The 14,158-nt window shown below is 59.2% G+C and overlaps 3 protein-coding genes across 3 annotated transcripts in view; all 3 read left to right on the top strand.

Moving 5' to 3' along the window:
* Positions 1–30: 30 nt before the first annotated feature.
* On the top strand, positions 31–1,290 carry LOC117646014 (trafficking protein particle complex subunit 4). Its single transcript, XM_034386633.1, has 4 exons — positions 31–366; positions 460–583; positions 704–867; positions 982–1,290. The coding sequence occupies exons 1-4, from the start codon at positions 192–194 to the stop codon at positions 1,179–1,181; spliced, it is 663 nt and encodes a 220-aa protein (XP_034242524.1). The 5' UTR covers positions 31–191; the 3' UTR covers positions 1,182–1,290.
* Positions 1,291–1,484: 194 nt separating this feature from the next.
* On the top strand, positions 1,485–2,922 carry LOC117646015 (splicing factor 3B subunit 6). The gene is made up of 4 exons (XM_034386634.1): positions 1,485–1,673; positions 2,026–2,144; positions 2,223–2,352; positions 2,441–2,922. The coding sequence occupies exons 1-4, from the start codon at positions 1,644–1,646 to the stop codon at positions 2,537–2,539; spliced, it is 378 nt and encodes a 125-aa protein (XP_034242525.1). The 5' UTR covers positions 1,485–1,643; the 3' UTR covers positions 2,540–2,922.
* A 2,748-nt stretch (positions 2,923–5,670) lies between these two features.
* The window catches only part of LOC117646099 (solute carrier organic anion transporter family member 74D-like), a 28,184-nt gene continuing 19,696 nt past the window's right edge, over positions 5,671–14,158 (top strand). Inside the window, exon 1 of the mRNA XM_034386802.1 lies at positions 5,671–5,878. The gene's annotated coding sequence lies outside the window, so the exon portion shown is untranslated. The remainder of the gene's footprint in view (positions 5,879–14,158) is intronic.

The following is a 14,158-nucleotide window of genomic DNA, read 5'->3' as shown; positions in this document are numbered from 1 at the left end:
TCCAGCAGACGCCAAGCTGAAGCTGCCAGCTCGGTCAGACCGGCCATCTGTCAACTTTGTTGGTGTTGCTTTAACCTGTTTTCAGAAGTCACTCTTTTCACCTTTCAAAATTTAATCGTTCCTCCAAAACGTTGAAAAGTTTAATAACTGAGAAAAGTCTTTAACCTATCTCTGGGCTATCTTTGAAAACAATGGTGATATACAGTGTTTATATTGTATCGAAGTCAGGTGGTCTCATTTTCAACTATGATCACAATATCCCAAAAATTGAGACAGAGAAGACGTACAGCTTTCCTTTGGAGCATAAGTTAGTCTACCAGAACAAGCAAGTCGTTGTGGCTTTCGGGCAGAGAAACGGAGTCAATGGTCAGTTCACTTTTAAAACTCAATTCTATCAACTTTGATTGCCGATACTTCAAATCAAATCGTTTCTACTTATGTTCCTTTTTCCATTGACAGTTGGCCATTTACTTCTGGCAGTAAATGGTTTTCCAGTGAACGGGCGTACCATCGAGGAGGACAAAAATCCACGTGACGTGTTTGAGGTTCTAGAAAATCCTGAAAATTATCCTATTAATCTCAAGTAAGCTCATTCATTCTATTTTGACTACATTGATGAATTCTGTTAAGAAACCTTGCTGAATTTTTAAATATGTCCTCTCCCTCATTACCCTTCTTAAATTGTTTGTTTGTTTTGTTTCAGATTTGGAAGATCAAAGATGTCCACGAATGAGAAGATTTTCTTGGCGAGCATGTTCTATCCGCTCTTTGCAATAGCAAGTCAGCTGAGTCCACAACCTCGTACTTCTGGTATTCAAATTTTGGAAGCAGATACATTTCATCTCCATTGTTTTCAGACGTTAACAGGCAAGTTGGTTTCTTAAAACAGGGCAGTATATACTTAAAATTCAAAAGACTTCAATTGTATTTCTTAATATGATGTGTCATTAATTATTTGAACATTTGTGTTTTGTCTTACAGGTGTCAAGTTTATGCTTATTGTGGAACCATCTCAGACAGGAGCAGACTTACTACTGCATCGAATTTATGAATTGTATGCTGATTATGCTCTGAAAAATCCCTTCTATTCCCTGGAAATGCCAATCCGTTGTGACCTCTTTGAAAGTAATCTTCAAAATTTACTAGATCAATCTGAAAAAGCTGGAATCAGCAGTGTGTAATCCATTTTTATGGCAAAGTAATTCTAAGTGTTATATGTTGGGTTGTTAAAATTATAAATACAGTGTATATAATTATAAGTATGTTTTTAAATATATCTTTTCTAAAAGTTGCATTTATATTTATCATCCCATCCAAGTATTATTTTTCCGACGTGAGCACCGTTGAACTTTAAGATCTAAAATGTCGAACCAGCTGATGGCTGATACTAGATATAGAATCACTCGAAAACTGCCGCCGAACTGTTAAGGAAAAGGGGCAGTCGTACCAACAGCCAAACAACTTTTTTCTCGAAGGCGGAGATGTGGTGGGTGAAACAAAAGAAGGCGTGTTGTGTTGTTGTTTGGCTGTAGCTGCTGTCGAGGATTTCTTTTAATTTGCTGAGTTTTTCTTCAAGTCGCTGCTAAAACTGATCAGAAATCGCCTTTTCTGTTTCTGAGTCATAATATCACACCGGCTGTATCATGGCGATGCTCCAGCAGCGACGACAAAATGTTAGTCTCAAAGAATTTAACGTATGCTAATGCGCTAGGGTTCGAACACATTTCGTTGTGTCATTTGTTTCCCGTCAAGTTCACCCAAAATAATCATTTGTATGTAAAGTTAAGGTTTTATTAAGTCATGTATGTATCTTGTCTTGATTGAACTAACTTAACTTGCTGCAAATGTAACTCTTCCTCATGCTAATGCTACCTAACCTCTTCATGTTATACATGTTTTAAATGTTGTTTTCCTACCTTCCCGCGACTCATGTAACCCTCTGAAAACTTTCAAAAGCTCTTGTGCTGTTCCATTTTTTTATCTGCATCTTCTATGGGTCAGTAAATTTATCTTTCCTTGTTTCAGGTACGACTTCCGCCAGAAGTGAACAGAGTCCTATACATTCGTAATCTTCCATACAAAATTACTGGCGATGAAATGTATGATATATTTGGAAAGTATGGTGCGATTCGTCAAATAAGAGTGTAAGTATTTTATGGTTTCAGTTATTTATTTCCTGTCAAATGTAGGTCAAACTTACAGTCTCTTGGTTTATCTTTCAGAGGAAACACTCCGGAAACCAAAGGAACAGCTTTTGTAGTTTACGAAGACATTTTTGATGCAAAAAATGCCTGTGACCATCTGTCCGGATTCAACGTTTGCAATCGTTATTTAGTTGTTTTATACTACCAGGTATGTCTTCAATTTTGGTCCATCAGAAGGGCTTTGATTGTTATCATTTTACTGTATCACATAATTTTGTTCTTATTCTAATTTTTAGGCTACCAAGGCATTCAAGAGGGTAGATGTTGATAAGAAGAGAGAAGAGCTCGACAAGGTTAAAACAAAGTTTGGCCTTCATGATGAAGTGAAGAAGTGATATGACTTAATTTTGACATACTGTCCTATTTTCCAAAATATTTTTTACAATGTATCTGTGTTTTTTTCATGAATAGAGTTTTTGATTCCCTTGCATGAAGCTAAGATGCTTACGTGGTGAATTCGGGTCTTGACCATCATCTATTCTTTGTTTGAGTCTTCAATTATTCTTTTGTTGTTGTATGCAATCCTCAAAGTGTACAAGTAGCATGAAATTTTGATTTTACTTTCTAAAACTCTTATATTGTTTATTTTTCCTCAAACTCACTGGTTTTTTTTTTGTTTCTTTTTTGGCTTGTAGTATTGAAAGCTGCACAGCTAAGTTATCATGCTGAGTGTTGTGTACTATTCTCCATATTATCATTAAATCATGATGTCCTCATATTTATGCTGTAGCTTTATTTCCTGGTCATAAAACAATATGCTCAGATCAACCATGTTAAAAATGGTACTGTAATCCCTTTTTTTAGCTTCATCTGCCTTCTCTGGACGTTTTTTTTTTTCTGTTAACTGTCAGTAAAACTCTAATTTAGACTTGGTAAATATCAAAAATTAAATTAAAATTTAGGTTGTAAAAGAAAACCATTCAGCAATTGAAGGAGGCGGGAAAATATTTCAGTTGTAATGAATCACCTTGAAACAAGAGGTTCAAACAAAATTTATATGGTAAAGGATTTGAAAAATTTGAGTGAAATGAAAAACTTTGAAATTTAAGGTCCGGTCATGGCGCATTGAGAAAGATTGCCTGGCATAGCGCCTGCCCCGGCCGGTCCGAGTACGCCCATGGTACGCCCAAGCTGCCCAAGCGACAGCCGCGGCCCTCCGGCCCTACACTGAAAGGGGGCGTGCCGGCTGGTGTCGACGCTGCTTGCCCTGCTTGTACACGGTGTACACACCACGGCGTACACGCACCGTGGTCGATACGAAGGGACGCCCCCGGGCCCGCCGCCCCGCCGCGCCTTGGGTCCGCTCAGGGGAGGGGGTAGCCGCGGGGGTGGCGCCCCACCGCCCGGCCCGCCCGGCAGGCGCGCCTCGCCACGCCACCCCGCAGCCCCTCTTACGCCCCATGCCGTCCGCCCTGGTCCGCCCGTCCGCGTAGTCTCTGGTAGAGCCGCGACGCAGGCTTTCTGCTGCTTTCTGCCCGGCCGTGGAGACCGAGTCCGTGGAGGGGGTGGACTAGTCGCGCTTCGGGCCGGCACGTCCTGGCCGCGTCGCTCTACGTCGTGCCGCCGCCCCGGCCGTGTCTGCGCGCCCCGTGCGCCCTGTGCCGTGCCAGGCTCGCCAGGCTTGCGTTCAAGGTTGTCCGCGAACACTTTCGCTTTCCGACTCCGCTCTCGCCGCCGACCTCATACCTACCCACTCGGCATGGTGCTCGACATGGGCCGGGACCTCGACGAGAGGCCCCGCTGGCGATAGAGGTAGGCCAATTGTTTCGACCTTGCCTGACCCGAAAAAAAGGCTCGAAAGTCAGTGGCTGTCCTGTGCGGCCGTGCCGCGATCGTCCGCCGCAGAGAGGAACCAGTCCGGTCCGGGGGAGAGGCACAGGCACAGCCGGCCCGCCGAAAGGCAAGGCGGCGCCGCGGTGCGAGGGAAGTTCTCGACGTGGACGTGCAAGTCTTCGCCTGACTCGTTCATTCTCGCCGCAGACGGCCGACGGCCGGCCTGAGGCGAGGCGCGTAGGCCTTTTGACATTTCCCCCAAAGCCCGATGGGCCGGGCGATGATAGGTGCCGCGGCCTGGGCGCCTCGGCCTCTATTTACAAGGGAAGGGTTCCCATTGGCGCCGTGTGGTGGCGCCACCGGCACCGCGCTGCCAGAGCCAGGCAGGGCTGCCAACGCGGCCGACTCTCCCCTGGCGCGCGCCGCTCGTTCGCCAAATCTCGCTCGTCAGCACGAGTGTGAGTTTTCTTTCAGTCCTGCCGCAGTGACTCCTACTGCTGTCAAGTTGGCAGCTTGTAAATCGATCCAACACGCGACAAAAGCGCGGAGGACTAACGGCGCGAACTTTGAAACGCAGCGCTGTTCTGTGAAGGCCCTGCTGTAGCCCCTTCTAACACGCCGCCCGCGAGCGAGGCGCGTGGCATCTGGAACGGAGATGTGTTGGCAAGATGGCCTGAAAGGCACGGGTTTCTAAGCCCGCAGGGCCCGCAGCGTCCTGGCCGCCACCGTTCCCGAAGCACAACGTGCAGTTTGCAGCAGCCGCAACAGCTGAGGGTCCAGAGACACGCAAAGTGACGCGCAAAATAACGCGAGGGAAGTCCCACAGGGATTGCAACAAAACGAAACGGCCGTTTCTGCACTGCCGTGTGCCTATGGACCCGCCGTACCGCGGCTACGGCGGCGACGGCCACGCCTGGCTAGGCCAGGGCTTGGGCCAGGGGGCTGGAGGGGCACAGACATGGGCACAGAGGCGCGAGGGGGGCGGCGAGGCCCCGAGACCAGCAGGCCGGCCGGCCGGCTCCACATGGCCGCCCCGCCACCGCTGGGGCCCATGCCGCTGGGGCCCATGCCGCTGGGGCCCATGCTCCGTGCCCCCTCCTTGGTGCCCTGCCAGCCTGCCCAGCCTGCCCGGCCCAGCCAGCCGGCTCAATCGAAACACTTGAATTGTTGATCAGTTTTGTGCCGCCGCCCGCCGCCTGTGGCCGCCCTGTCCCGGCGGAGCGCCTGTCTCTCCTTCGTGGCCCCGCCAGCCGCACCAGCCCCGCCGCCAGCCCCGCCCCGACGCTGGGACTCGACTCGGCCAAGCTTGAGGCTCACACTCGCATTGCCTTAGCGGCGAGGCAAAGGCGCGGCGCAAGGCCCAGGCTCGGCGTTGTGCTTAGGCTCCGCGCGCCATCGCCGCCACTTCGTGGCCACTCCGCCATCGCTTGCGGCGCGGCTCGGCTCGGCACGGCCCCGACCCCTACCCGGCTTTGCCCCGGCCCCGCCTGGCCTGGCCCTTCCCGGGCCCCGACTGTACACTGTACTCGCAGAAGACCCTCGCCGGCACCGCCGTCGCCGCGCCCATCCTGTACGAGCGACGCGCCGCATCGCGACGCACCGCCGCGACGCACTCCACCGCGACGCACTCCGCCGCGAGCCCGACGCCGCCGGCGCCGCGCGTGCAGCCTGCATGGCCGCGTCCTCACCGCCGTCCTCGCCGCCGTCCTCGCCGCCGTCCTCGCCGCCCTGACGGCCAGTGACACCGCCCGCGGGACTGTGCGCGCGTTTGTGTGTGTGAGTGCGCGTGTGTGTGTTCGTGACACAAGAGGACAAGACTGCTGCTCCTGGATTTAATTATCGCTGCGATGATGCGTCAGTGACATTACGCGGTTACCCGGTTGCACGTCGTCCTTACAAAGGTACGTAGTGAGTGCACGGCCAGTGCTGCGCGCCGAGCCTCCACCAGTTTTACTTTCGTTGGCCGCCTCGGCCGTCTCGGCCGGCACGGAGCGGCCGCGGCGTCGCGGTGCAGCCACGCATTGAATGCAGTGCAGGCGGGGCGGGGCGGGGCGAGGCGTTCCGATTCCAGCTCCAGCCGCCTGCACTGCTTACTGGGGGAAAGTGGTTTGATGGTACCTCGGCCGGGCACCTGGAGTACCTCCTGGAGTACCTCTCGGAGTACCTCGCGCACCTTCTTTTCCTCCCAGCACGTCCAGCGCTCGTCCGGGCAGCCGGGGCACGTCCGGGGCACGTCCGCAGCACGTCCACCAGCAACGTGCAGGCATGTGCAGCCGGAGAAAAAAAATTAGAAGCGACAGGCCGGAGCGGCCGGAGATACCCTCCGATGCACTCTGCAAAGCAGCACAGATGGAGGTTCGGTGCGAGGCCGGCGAGGACAAGGAAGAGCCTCCTGCCGGCGTGCCGCGCGAGCATCCCCTCGGCGGGGGCGTCTGGTGAGACGAAGAGCACGCGGACGGCCGCCGCGTGTCTTGCGTCATTCGACGACAGGTGGCCCGGTGCGGCCCGGTGCGGCCCCGGCCTTCAGCCCTTATCTGCTCAGGTTTAGATAGGTCAGTGATAGGTCCCTGGTGAAGCCAGCGCCGATCAAGGTGCGCACACCCGCGGCCGCCGGGGCACCGCCCTCCCGAGGGGGCGTCGCCGTCGCCATGTCGCCGTCGCCATGTCGGCATCGCGTCGACGGCACCCTCGGCGCGGAAAAAGCGAAAAAGCGTCCGTCTGCCTCGTCACCGGACTGAAAGTGTGGCGGCGGGGTGGCCGGGCCGGGGCGCGGCCTAGACGGTCACACCTCAGCGGACACTTTACCTCGCGCCAGTCTTACTCTGAGCCGCGCTGTCTCTCTCGCGCCGCGCCCTTCGTTGGTGCCTCACGTGCGCGAGAGAGACAGTGCGACGAAAGCCGCGTTTCTGAATCGGCCGGGCAGCCGGTGGCGCGGCGCTGGGCTGGACGCGCTGGGGGCGAGCGCCCGGCAGGGTAGGCCGGCCTGTCCGACGCGGCTGTCGCGGCGTTGCCTACCTCCCAGGCGCTTCTCCCGCCCCGTTCGCGCGAGCGGTCGCGCCTCTGTGTGTGCGCGTGCGTGTGAGTGAGTGTTGATGCGGGTGCCGGCACGCACCGCTGCGCTCGCACGCACGCGCACGCCAACGCATAAAACGCACGCGCCGGCAGCCCGGCACGTGTCGGCGGGGGATGCGCGCCTGCCAGCATTTCCGTTTGCGCGCGATGGCCGACAGGCACCGCCACTGCCAGAGGGTCTTGGCGGGCTGAATCTATTTCCCTTGCCGAAAAGAAACACACGTCCGATTTTGAAAAATTGACACCCGGAGTCGGAGTGACCTGGGCCGGGGCAGGCCGGGGCCGTTGCTATGCGTGGTCGCGAGGCAGGCGCGGCGGGGCAGGTGGCACCGGCACGGCCGGCACCCAGCCCGCGGACGGGACGGGGCCGGCTGGCGGGGCCGGCTGGTGGGGCCGGCTGGCTAGGCACCGGCAAGGTGTACAGTGAAAGTGCTCGAGGACGGAAAGAGGAGGAGGAGGAGAGGGGCCGGGGGGTTCTGCCGTCGTAGACCCCCGGCAGACGGCGCGCGAGGCGGCGCGAGGCGACCGGCGACTTCCCTCCGCGCCCACGCCGCGCACTGCCAGGCACACTGCCGCGGCCCCGTCCTGCCCGGAGCAGTCCGGCCGTCCGGTAGTCCTGGAGCACTGTGGTGGCGAATCCAGGGCGGCGTCCTCGGGGCCTGCGGGTCCTGCGCGTCCTCGAATCGTCCTTGTTTCCAGAACGAAAGTGGCCCGCCGCCGTGGGCCCTGCGCGCCGGCCGGCGGCCTCCTCCCCCTTCCCCGGGCCGCACAATGGCGAGCAGGCCGGCCTGATTGACAGTCTTCGTGGCGACGAGGGGCGGAAGGAAGGAGGAAGGCGTACAGGCCAAGCAGGCCGCCAAGCAGGCCGTCAGGCCGGGCGGGCGAAGCGAGGCTCGGAGGCCGGTGCCGCCGTCCGGGCCGTCCGCGATGCGGGTCTGTGGACGGGCCGTGGACGGGCCGTGGTCCACCGGGCGATCGCAGGCGTGGCGCTGGACAAGGCCGAAACGCCAACCCCTCCCCCTCCCACGCCCGGCTCCGCTTGCTTCGCCTGCTTCGCCTCACTTTTCCCGTTTGTCCGCTGCTAACTCGTTTCCGCTAACCTTTATCCTGCGGGAAGGGCACGCGGGACGCGGCGCGGCTCGGACGTCGCCCGGGGAAAGGGGGCGGCGGAGGGGGAGGGGACCTATCGCGACTTTTCTGGTGGAGCGCGGGGCTCCTTTGAATGGGACAAGTGCCCCGAAGTCGCGAACGTGGCCGCGCTTACATTGGCGCGGACAAGAGGCTGCGAGGCCCCGCGTGGTTCGGCCGCTCGTCACCACGTGACCGCGTGTTCCGGCGCGGTGTGCGTGTGCGTGACGTCACGGCGCGTCGCGTGACTGTACTGGCGGGCCGCGTGCGCCGCGGCACTGTACTGTCGCCAAAGCACGCCAAAGCAGGCCAGCCAAAGCACGGCGAGGCGGAGCACCCATCGGTGCAGAGGCGACTTTGCTTTCCACGCCACCATGCAGGCGAAACAACGGCTGGTGGCACTGCACTGGTAGAGGAACTCACCCGTGCCGAAGAACGATTCCGAAGAGGCGCTTCGCCGGCCCGTCCCTGTCGCACCTCTTTGGGGTCTGCAGACTCTGCAAGTGCACAATGAGTGCGACAGAGACGGGGCGACGGGTCGATCCTCTCCCCGGAACGAGTGCTGCCGCCCGCCCGGCCGACGGATGCGGTCGCTGCAGACACCTGCAGCTGCACCTCCATCGCCCTCATCGCCTTCATCGCCTTCATCGGCGTGATCCACGTTTATCCGCGGTTAAGCAGGCGGCTAGGAAAACAGGGCGTCCGGCGAAAGCCGCCAGTGAAAGTGAATAATTCCCTGTGTGTGTGTGTGTGTGTGTGTGTGTGTGTGTGTGCGCGCGCGTGTGTGCGTGTGTGCGTGTGTGTGCGCGTGTGTGTGGTATGCGAAATAGGAACAGTTATTCCGCTTGCAGCGCGTAAGCAGGCCCTCGTAATTGGGGTCACGGCGAGTGCAGCGAGAGCGACGGGCGAGACACACGAAAAAAAAAAAAAAAATTTGTGGTCATCAATAACTTTTTGGTGATCGTTGGGCTCAATTCGATAACTGCAATCGAAAATCCCGTATACACACTAACCAAAAGCTGGGCTACGTACACACGGTGACCGGTCGTTTAGCAACCTGATTTTGGTAGGTGTATCGGATTTTCGACAGCAGGTATCGAACCAAGTTGAGCATCAAAGTCTGCTTTTTTTTCGCGCAGTTAGACTGCGCAGTTAGGCTGCGGGTGGCCGTCGCCACGCACTTCGCGGCTCCGCGGCGGGGCGACGCGACGCGAAGTGCAGTCGGTTCGGCCAGCCACTTGCCAGCCTGGCCAACTTGGCCAACTTGGCAGCGCGGGCTGGCAGGGAGGGACTAGCAGGGACTAGCAGGGACCAGTATGTGGGGCAGGTCACGGTTAACTTGGGTCCGGGCCGGGCCGCGCCGCATGCTACTTGCCGCGGCTTGCGCAACGCTTTCCCGCTCGGCGCGCTGCAGGCCGCGCTGCACTGACGGACTGATCCAGCCCGCTGCACTACGCTGCACTACGCTGCACCAGGTGTGCAGTGCAGTGCATTCCACATGGCTCCAGGATGACGCCACCGCCGGCCGCCGCCCCGGCCGCCACGCGTTGCAAAAGGGGCGGGAGCCAGCTGGAGGCTGGGACGAATGGGACAGGACAGCGAGCGGCACGCTGTTCCAAGGCGTGAACCAGGGTGTCTCTCATGGCTGTCTGTCCCATGACATGGAGTGTCCCATGGTAGCGATGCCCCGCGGAGCCCCATGAGGCCACATGGTGCGCCCCATGGTGCCCCATGGGAGGCTCCCGTGGCGTGGTCCTCCTCCTGCCGGCTGCCACAACCTGTCATGGCAAGGTCAACTACTCCGGCCGTCTTCCCGACAACAACACTGCTAAGCAGCGTCTGCCTTACATGTATGTATTAGAAGGCGGCGCGACGTTGCCAAAGGAAACGCCAGTCGGAAAAATTTGGCGCTCGTCCTGCTGCCCTGCTGGGCGTCCAGGAAATAGGTGGACAGGACAGGTGGCGTCCTCGCCGAATAAACAATTTCTGTTCGGCTCTAGCCCAAAAGCGCGCTTCGGTGGTCGTTCGGAGAGGTTTTGGAGTTTTCGGCAGCCCAACAGGATGGGCCCCCGACTGGCATTTCCGTCGCCCCGTCTGCGCCCCGTTGCGCTATCGTCGCTCCGTCTCTCTCGCACTCGTGGGGCGGCGTCCGGGCCCGTCCGGGTGCGAGAGAGACAGCGGCGAGAGCACCGCTCAGACTACTGCGCCTTGTTTTTAGCCGGGATAATGGATGCGGTACAAACACGAGCACGGGGTCCTGTGGGTCCTGGGTCCTGGGTCCCGTGGGGCTCGGGGGCGCCCAGGAATGCAGGCGGGCCAAAGGAGCCGAGGCAGCCCGGCCGAGGGGACTCACAAGGGACTGCGTCGGGCTGCGTCGGACTGCGTCGGACTGCGTGCATCTCCAAAAATTTCCGGCGGGAGGCGTATTTTTCTTTCCTATCGGCTTCTCGGCTGAGCGGGCTCGGACCCGGGCGGACCTGGCTGGCCTGGCCGGCGGGTTCCCTGAAGTCGAAGTCGCTCTCAACCCTATCCCATTGTGCTAGTGTGTGTGTGTGTGTGTGTGTGTGTGTGTGTGTGTGTGTGTGTGAGTGTGTGTGTGCGCGCGTGTGTGAGGATGCGTTTCAGGGAAGGATCGGCAAATCGGTCCGGAGGGGAGGGGGGAGGGGGGAGGGGGAGGCGGCCGACAGGCCCTGCCGCGAAAGGATGATTGCAGGAATGCAGGTGTGCCATGCAACCCAAAGCCTCCCGACTTTTTTTTTGTGTCTGTGCAAGTGCGTGTGTGTTTTGTGTTTTTTCAAATTTTCCCGCGGCATGGTCTTTGTTTGTCTGTTTGTTTGTGCGTGCTCCTTGTGTGTGTGTGGTAAGGCAAAAGAAGTGACCGGAGCACACTGCACCTACACTGCACCGCACGCCACTGCGGCAGCCGAGAAGACTCCGAAGAGTCGTTTCGCCGCTCTGTCTCTCTCGCACTCGCACGGGACGACCCAGAAGTGCAACAGAGACGGAATGACGAAAAATAAACAACTCGCTTCGGAATCGGTCTGCAGACAGGCCCGGAGAAAGTGGAGTCTGGTAGCGTTACCGCGCGGCGCAGTGCGGGGCAGTGCGGGGCAGTGACACTAACGTAACGTTACGCCTGCGTGACGGAGTGACGGAGTTGACGGACGTGTCGGCGGCAAGGCCGGTCGTCACAGGGAGCTTGTCCCGATGCTGGGTGCATCCTGGTGCATCGCCACGCACTGTCACACTGTCACAACGCTCGGAGCTTTTTGCCCGTCGTAGTTGAATGGATTGGCGGGGAGGTCGGCCCCTGCAGGCTGATTCCGAAGACAGTGCTTTTGACGCTGTCTGCATCTCTCTCTCTCTCTCCCTCCCTAGGGAAGTCCCGCCCTCACCAGTGAGAAAGAGAGAGAGAGGGACGAAACCATTCTGTTCGGAATCAGCCCGCTGGCGCGGAACGCATCGAAGCGCATTCACACACACATGCACACTTACACACACATGCACGCACGCGCTCACACACACACACACACACACACACAGACACAGCAACTTGTGTGCACGACCCAGGTGAGGCCCCTGCCAGCGAATCAATCGCGCGCCGGTTGGGTGTGGTCAGGGACGACGGCCGTCGGGGACCACCGGGGGGCCGGGCGGGGCCGGGCGGGCCGGGCGGGGCCGGGCGGGGCCGGGGGGGCCGGGCGGGGCCGGGCGGGCCGGGCGGGGCGGCGGGCGGGGCCGGGCGGGGCCGGCGGGGCCGGCGGGGCCGGCGGGGCCGGGCGGGGCCGGGCGGGCCGGCGGGGCCGGGCGGGGCCGGGCGGGGCCGGGCGGGGCAGGCACCGGCGGGCACGGGCAGGGACGCGCCCCGGCGACGCTGCGGCCGTAGCGACGCCCAGCCGATAAGGGGCACTCAAACTCACACCGCACCAGTTGGTGGCCGACATCGCCGCACCTCGCTCCCGGTCTCAGCGGCTTGACTTGGTGCAAGGGAAAATGAAACACAAATCTGGCCGCTGCGGGCGCTGCCTCGGCGCGCGGTGGTCGCGCGCGGCGCGGCGCGGCGAGGCATGAATATGTCATCAGCACGGCGGTGGCGAAACGCGGCAAAACGCGCGCGAGGGAGGCGCGCTTGGGAGGTCCCCGACGACGATGACGACGACTCTCCGCGCGCCGCTAAAGAACCCAAAGACTGCAGCGACACTCGCGCCGCCGATTAGGACCCGCAGCAGGCTGGCGTCTCTCTGTCTCTCTCGCACTCGCGGGCGTCCCCCAGAGGAGTGCGAGAGAGACAGAGCACGCAGGGCCGACCGGATCCCGATCGGAATCGACCGACACGCCATCGCGTCGCGGCGTCGCCGTCCCGCTGCTGTTTACCTTTGCTGCCGACTGCCTGATGCCGCCTCGCCTCGGCGCCTCGCCCTGCATTTGCATGAAGTGCGCGTCGCGCTGCGGGACTAGTCTGGGCGGCTGCAGCGCTGCCGCGCCCCGTCGCCCTGTCGCTCTCGCACCACCACGGACCACGCGGCGCCCAAAGAGTGCGAGAGTCTGTCCTTCTCGCACTCATGGGGCAGCCCGTCGCGGTGCGAGAGGGACAGGGCGAGTCGGCCTGCAGTGCAGGTGAGTCTCCAGATGAGTCACGGCCAGCGCGGCGCAATTAGCACCCGCCGGGGCCCTCGGCCGCGGTCCTTGTTCACCTTGTTGACGCGGCCAATGACCAGCACTCTTGGCAGCACTCTTGGTAGCACTCTTGGCAGCACTCTTGGCAGCACTCTTGGCAGCACTCTTGGCAGCACTCTTGGCAGCACTCTTGGTAGCACTCTTGGCAGCACTCTTGGCAGCACTCTTGGCAGCACTCTTGGCAGCACTCTTGGTAGCACTCGGCCCCCGAAACCCGAAAGGCCGAAACGAGGTAACAAGTGCTGCGATTCAGGTGCCCTATCTCGGTGACTCCGCTTTGACGCCGGGGTTCACTCGGCGAGCAATCTGTCTCCCTCGCTCTGCGCGCCATCTGTCTCTCTCGCACTGCGCCACGCTGCGCCACGCTGCGCGGCACCCCTCGCCTCGCATTTCGAAGTCAACATGATCGCTGCGATATCGGACCGATATCTCGAATACGCCGTCGAGTGCCGTGGACCGGCGGGCCGAGCGAGCAGTGGTTCCGTCGCTCCGTCTCTCTCGCTCTCGCGGCCCGGGCGGCGCGTCCCGAATGGTCCCGAAGGGGTGCGAGGGGGACAGGGGCCTGCAGGTCACCGCAGCCACCGGTATCGCCGGATGGCTGAATCGGCTGAATCGTTCGGCGCCTCGGTCCCCGTTGCACAGTGGGCCAGAAGACCGGTGGAGGCGGCCAAAACTCTAGACGCGTTTTGAGCTCCAGAGTGGCTAATGGGACTCGAACCGAACGTGTGACCCCACCAATGGATTCCTCGTTCGGAGAGCAATCCATTGGTGGGGTCACACGTTCGGTTCGAGTCCCATTCAGCGACTCTGGAGCTCAAAACGCGTCTACAATTTTGGCCGCTCCGCCGGTCTTCTGGCCCACTGTGCGTTGGCTGCCCGTTGGCTGCCGACGGCCCGTTGGTATTCATAGAGGCCCGGCTAGTGTTTTGGAAAGCGCGCCTTACGCATTCAGCGTTCGGCCATTCGGGCCATTCGGGGCCCGCGTGCTTCCGTCTCCGGCGACGCCGGGCAGCACCATGGCGGCGACAGAACTGGATCCCGAATCTGGACGGGTCGCCGGACGTAAAGAGGGTGTCTTTGCTCGGGTTTTCCCAGACGACATATTCACCGTTTTCCGCGCCTGTTGGGTTCTTTTTCTTGTTCTTGGCAGCTCTGCAGCGTACCGAATTTGAATTTCATTGTGACAATGGCATTCTCTGCATCTCGGTAAGACCGTTTGCAGGGACCACCCACACAGTCTCCAAACTGACGTCGTCCAACACAACGCTCAGCCGAACCCGGATGAAGCACTCGAGCGTCTAAAA

The sequence above is a fragment of the Thrips palmi genome, unplaced genomic scaffold, assembly GCF_012932325.1.
Source record: "Thrips palmi isolate BJ-2018 unplaced genomic scaffold, TpBJ-2018v1 HiC_scaffold_19, whole genome shotgun sequence".
Taxonomy (NCBI): domain Eukaryota; kingdom Metazoa; phylum Arthropoda; class Insecta; order Thysanoptera; family Thripidae; genus Thrips; species Thrips palmi.
Note: the sequence above shows the minus strand (reverse complement) of the source record. Positions and strands in the feature narration are given on the sequence as shown.

Bases quoted from the DNA above. Each gene is read 5' to 3' on its own strand.
- LOC117646014 (XM_034386633.1), top strand. From the start codon at position 192: ATGGTGATATACAGTGTTTATATTGTATCGAAGTCAGGTGGTCTCATT. The intron at 584-703 runs GTAAGCTCATTC...GTTTTGTTTCAG, and splicing joins AATTATCCTATTAATCTCAA to ATTTGGAAGATCAAAGATGT. The intron at 868-981 runs GCAAGTTGGTTT...TTTGTCTTACAG, and splicing joins TTGTTTTCAGACGTTAACAG to GTGTCAAGTTTATGCTTATT.
- LOC117646015 (XM_034386634.1), top strand. From the start codon at position 1,644: ATGGCGATGCTCCAGCAGCGACGACAAAAT. The intron at 1,674-2,025 runs GTTAGTCTCAAA...TCCTTGTTTCAG, and splicing joins TCCAGCAGCGACGACAAAAT to GTACGACTTCCGCCAGAAGT. The intron at 2,353-2,440 runs GTATGTCTTCAA...TCTAATTTTTAG, and splicing joins TAGTTGTTTTATACTACCAG to GCTACCAAGGCATTCAAGAG.